We start from the raw sequence: 6,000 nt of genomic DNA, 5'->3' as shown, positions 1-6,000 counted from the left end.
TAACGACATGGAACTGAGATTGCAAGCCAGGCTTTCTCGCCCAGCATTAGTGCCTCACAAATGATCTACTGGATGCATGGGCAAAAATCCGTACAGAAACACTCTAAAATCTTGTGGAAAGCCTTCCCAGAAGAGTGGAAGCTGTTACAGTTGCAAAGGGCGGGGGGCAACTACATATTAATGTCTATGTATTTTAGTATGTGTGTATGTATGTATATCTATATATACAAACATATATATGTATATAGTGCCTCAGGAATGTGTTTATTTTTTTATTATTCACTTTTCTACTGTAAAAATCCTCTTTGTTGACTCTTACGTGCTGTTTATGCCCAACTGAATTTGTTTAATTTAAAATGGTTACTAATATACAAGTCTCTTTTAGGAAAAAATGTCATCCTGTACAATCCAATCACCGGGAACAGCACCAGTCCTCAATCATTGCAAGATACCTGGTTGGGGGTTAAATTACCCATCACTGCAGCTCTCAGCTTAAAAAATGAGATGTTCCTCATTGGAAAAAAGACATTTCAGAAGATCCTTCTGCTGACATATGTCCAGGATCATGTGTTTGGCAACATACATCAAGCAAAAAGCCTTGGCCAGCTTATTGCCTGTGAATCTACAAAACCTTAGCGCAGAAAAGAACAATAAAATATGTTATTAGAAATGACCTGGATTACATAAAACATACTAGGATACAAAGAAGTATGTACAATTATACATGATTGCATGGTGACTAATTGTGAAGTTAATAGACAATGTCTGGTAATATGTTTTATTCTTGGTGCTCTCTACACTCTATATCACAATTAGGAATAAAGTTATAAATAAACAATTATTCCAGTTGATACAGTATACAAAATCATTGGGCCTGAAAGGAAGGTATGATTCTACGAGTTTGATAAATCATCTTATCAGGTTTATAGAAACTGGAATTCAAATACACCAAAAGTTAAACCTTATCTAGCTTTCTCGGTAACATACTTATAGAGAACAAAAATATATTGCAGATAAAAACAAATCATATGTAAAAATGGTCTGTATATACACAGTTTTTGCCATCATTAAATTCATATTTCAAATTACCCAAAGCATGTTTGTCTTCCAATGATTTTTTAACTACTTTTTTAAATTTAATGTAAAACTAAGTGACTTTTCAACTTTAAATGAAAAGTTAAACAATAACTTAAAAAGTGCCACCTCAATTCTATGAATTCACATGGACATCCAAACATACACCAGGACAGGCTCTGTCACACTGACATCCAAACACACACACACACACACCAGGACAGGCTCTGCAACACCGACAGCCAAACACACACACCAGGACAGGCTCTGCCACACCAACACCTGAACACACACACCAGGAAAGGCTCTACCACACCGACACCCAAATACACACAACAGAACAGGCTCTACCACACCGACATCCAAACACACACACCAGGACAGGCTCTGACACATGGATGCCCAAACACACCAGGACAGGCTCTGCCACACAGACACCCACATCTGCACGGGCTAAGCTACAACAATAAAAAGTTTTTTCCACACTGCTTTGTCATTGACCCCCCTTTGTGTTTTTGCCCTCAGCTTGTCCCTCACTTTAATATTGATTTATGTAATGGCCCCAGCTGACCCCCCTTGTGTATTGATACTGCCAGCACAGATAAAATGCTGCCCTGCAGTATGGTGGATGTATATCTGTCAGGGCTCGGGTGAGGTCGGGTAGGAGCCCAATTGCAGGGGATAGCAGAGGTTCAGTTTGTACCCCACGATGCATTATTACCAGACAGGCAAAATGAAACACACCACAGGCTGAATAGTAATAAGATATGGTCTGTATTGGAGAAGTTGGCAAGACAGGCAAGTACAGGCTGTAAGTCTCTTGGGTGCTGTGGCTGGAATGTTAACACGGAAGGAACACGGATAGGGGATAGGTGACTCTGACACACAGCTGGATAGTCCTCAGACAGGGAACCGGACACACGGCTAGAAGGTCCTCAGACAGGGAACCAGACACACGGCTGGAAGGTCCTCAGACAGGGAACCAGACACACGGCTGGAAGATCCTCAGACAAGGAATGGACACGGCTGGAAGGTCCTTAGACAGCACCGGAATCCTGACAATATCTGACTAGTTGGTTCCTTCCTTCTATACATTCCCCCATATAGCAGGGTGTCAGGATTCAGCCCCAGCCCTGCAAACTGCCAGGAGAGGTCTTTAAGAGGTCTGCCTGGAGTTGAACTCTTCTCCACAGCTTGCTGTCTTGTTTATTTGTGTTTGTATTTTATCTACTTTTGCCCTCTTTCCCTTATACATCTGAGGATCTCAGCTCCTCACTCCATCCCCTGTGTTCCTTGCCTTGTTGTGTGTGTGTGTTGGGATGTCGGTGTGGCAGAGCCTGACCTGGTCTGTGTGTTTGGGTGTCGGTGTGGCAGAGCCTGTCCTGGTGTGTGTGTCTGGGTGTCGGTTTGGCAGAGCCTGTCTTGGTGTGTGTGTCTGTGTGGCAGAGGGTCACGTTTCACCATGCGCTAGCTGGACTTGTTCAAACTTTGTTATTCATTTTCATTTGCCGACCACTAGTGGCCGCCCTGGCCATTCAGGACCTCTCTGACTAATTATCAGGTCCAGCTGCAGTGGCTTACCTGATAAAGTCAGCCTTGATAAACCTGCCCAGCCCTGCAGTCTGGGCCTTGACATTAATGTTTGAGGACTACCTGTTTGGTTCCTGCCTTGTTCCAGTACCTGCCTTGTTCCAGTACCTGCCTTGTTCCAGTACCTGCCTTGTTCCAGTACCTGCCTTGTTCCAGAACCTGCCTTGTTCCAGTACCTGCCTTGTTCCAGTACCTGCCTTGTTCCAGAACCTGCCTTGTTCCAGAACCTGCCTTGTTCCAGTACCTGCCTTGTTCCAGTACCTGCCGTGTTCCAGTACCTGCTGTGTTCCTGAGTTGCGGCCTGCGCCCCACTAAGTGGACTCCCAATAGGAGTGCCCTGCATCGCGACTCCCAGGATGACTGCCCACTAGCGGACTACCCTGGTTGAGTGCCCTGCAAGTGGGCAACCTGCCGTGTGCCCTGCAAGTGGGCAACCTGCCGTGTGCCCTGGAAGAGGGCTACAAGCCGTGTGCCCCGCAAGTGGGCTTATCTGCCATGTGCCTTGTTCCAGTACCTGCCTTGTTCCAGTACCTGCCGTGTTCCTGAGTTGCGGCTTGCGCCCCACTAAGTGGACTCCCAAGAGGAGTGCCCTGCATCGCGACTCCCAGGATGACTGCCCACTAGCGGACTACCCTGGTTGAGTGCCCTGCAAGTGGGCAACCTGCCGTGTGCCCTGCAAGTGGGCAACCTGCCGTGTGCCCTGGAAGAGGGCTTCAAGTCGTGTGCCCCGCAAGTGGGCTTATCTGCCGTGTGCCCCGCAAGTGGGCTTGTCTGCCGTGTGCCCCGCAAGTGGGCTTGTCTGCCGTGTGCCCCGCAAGTGGGCTTATCTGCCGTGTGCCCCGCAAGTGGGCTTATCTGCCGTGTGCCCCGCAAGTGGGCTTCCAGCCGTGTGCCCCGCAAGTGGGCTTCCTGCCAAGTCGAGTGACTCTTTGTATATATTGTTGTACCACCGCATTCAATACAACTCTTAATCCAGATCTGTTGTCTGTGGTTTATTCCTGCGCCTGTCTGTAACAACCCCAGACCATAATGCATCGTGGGGTACAGACAGAGCCCCTCGTATCCCCTGCACCTGGGCTCCTTATCAACCTGTGTCCTCGGTTCGTGACACAGAGCCTGTCCTGGTGTGTGTGTCTGGGTGTCTGTGTGGCAGAGCCTGTCCTGGTGTGTGTGTTTTGATGTCGGTGTGGCAGAGCCCATCCTGGTGTGTGTGGCAGAGCCCGTCCCGGTGTGTGTGGCAGAGCCCGTCCCGGTGTGTGTGGGTGTTGGTGTGGCAGAGCCTGTCTTGGTGTGTGTGTCCCGTCCCTTGAACTGCACAGCAGGTGAACAGAGCGGACTCTCCTCAATCATGTTGAAGCAGGAGACAGGGCCGGGGGGGACACAGCCATGGATGTCATCGCCTTGTCGGGGCCAAATCTGTTGAGTCGCCGCGATGGAAGACGTCGTTCGGGTCGCACCGGTGGCTGTGTAGTAGCGGTATCCCGTGGAACAGGTCGGTCAGCTGGATCCTCTGTAGTAGTCTCGTCGTCTTGAACCAACTCCCATAGTTGCAAAAGATGGAGCCGCTTATTTGCTCGTGTGGTGGCACAGCTCTTCACTCACACGTCCATCGAGCTCCGTCACCAGGCCACGCCCTCCTTAGCAATGTTTTAATCAACCTCTTGGAGACGGTATCCAGAACAGTGTTTAATATTCTCACCAAAAACTCTCTCTTATTGTACTTCAAAAGAGTAAAGATAATTACAGAGGTTGTTTATTTTAATCAGGCAAGAGTTATTTAGGTAGATGTTCCTTCATAGGCACATATAGAGCCGATCAACTAGATTTTAAACAAAAATCCTGCTGTAGATACAGTTAATATATAATCTTATACTAAACAAAAACGTTCTTTGTAATCACCCAAGGGGTCAAAGAGTTTTACAAAATGTATTTGTTTCAGTCCATATAGCCATTCAAGAATGAAAAGTTTTACAATAGTATTCAATAGACTTGGGCCTTTGTCATCGGGAAAAAAATCTTGGTATTCCACGAATATTCTTTTTGAATTCGTGTACATTCTTCCTGTTCGTTTTTTGCAGTTTTTTTGCAAGGGTTAATACAGGGCTAACGCGGTAAAAATATGCAGCTGCTTTGGGGCCAGGATTTTAAAAGTCTGTAAGAGCGACTCTATTGGTCACCAGCAGCTGCTCTTCATTGGTTGATGCCAGACGAGCCCCCTTACTCTGAGCTCCAAGAGGCCTGCGAGAACCTAGACAACAGCTCCAGACGCTCCAACCTCCGTTTGAGAGAGGAGAAGTATATACAACACCCTGGTAGACCTCCAACCCTTTTCCCCCAGTATCTCAAACAACTCTTACCTGATGCCACAGAGGAGGAACTCCACCTGGAACGGATCTACTGGGCCTTGTGCGCCAAACCAGGTGAAAATTTCCCCCTCAAGATATCATTTTAAAGTGCCACTACTTCACCACCAAAGAGGCAATCCTTTGTGCAACCAGGAATTCACCTCTCTCCCTAGGTGGCATCACTCCGATATGGTATGCAGATATCGCCCCTGTCACCTTACTCACACAGGCCCTGAAGCCCCTCACTGTTCATCTTAGGAAGCTCAGGATCCCTTACCACTGGGGCTTTTCTTTCCGATTGATCCAGCACAATGGGATGTTGGCACCAGAAGCGGAGACAGACTCCTTTTTGAATTGTTTGGGCCTGCAGACACCTCAGCGTCTCTCAACCAGAGTTTTCAGTAGACTTGTGCATTTGTCTTCGTGCAAACATGAAAACGAACACGAAGAGTGCGTTTTCGTTGTTTGTCCCGAAGAAGCGAAGATAGCGGCGGTAAAATGTACATGAAGAATCTTCGTGTTCATCTTCGTCTACTAATCTCCCTCGTCCCTTCCCCATCTAGCCTACCTTATCTACACTGTTCATTCCTGCTGTACTCAGTTCAAGGTAGTTGTGTGTCTACGTATTGGGTACACATAGCAGGGCTCCAAGGTGCGCATGCTGGCTGGTGCTGGGGGACAAGTGATTCCGGGGACAACAGGAGGATACATGTGGGTGATCTCTGGGAGTTACTACAGCTCTCTTGGTGAACCCTTTACATTCATCATCAATGTTTATGCTCCTACTCCCCTACGTAAAAATAGGCCCAGCCAGGGCCAGGCTGGCCCACTGGGATGTTTCTTTAATGTGGGGCAAAACCCTGCAGCAACTGTGATCGCGTGCTTACCTGTGCGTTGCTTGCATACACTCAGCGGATTCATGTGAATTTACGTCATGTCACATGACCCTACTCCGTTCCTGCTTCCCCATAGAGTGCCAGCAACACAGAGG

General features: G+C 47.8%; 1 protein-coding gene across 1 annotated transcript in view; it reads left to right on the top strand.

Annotated features, from left to right (window-relative positions):
• The first annotated feature begins 4,864 nt into the window (after window positions 1-4,864).
• Window positions 4,865-6,000, top strand: part of LOC149275829 (metastasis-associated protein MTA1-like) — a 147,937-nt gene continuing 146,801 nt past the window's right edge. The window contains exon 1 of the mRNA XM_089504250.1: window positions 4,865-5,084. Coding sequence (XP_089360376.1) covers window positions 4,865-5,084 — 220 coding nt within the window. The remainder of the gene's footprint in view (window positions 5,085-6,000) is intronic.

This window comes from Sceloporus occidentalis, unplaced genomic scaffold, assembly GCF_023333645.1.
Source record: "Sceloporus occidentalis isolate IW3139 unplaced genomic scaffold, rSceOcc1.0.p SCAF_263, whole genome shotgun sequence".
In the NCBI taxonomy this organism is placed as follows: Eukaryota; Metazoa; Chordata; class Lepidosauria; order Squamata; family Phrynosomatidae; genus Sceloporus; species Sceloporus occidentalis.
The sequence above is the reverse complement of the archived record's forward strand: the minus strand, read 5'-3'. Positions and strand labels throughout refer to the sequence as shown.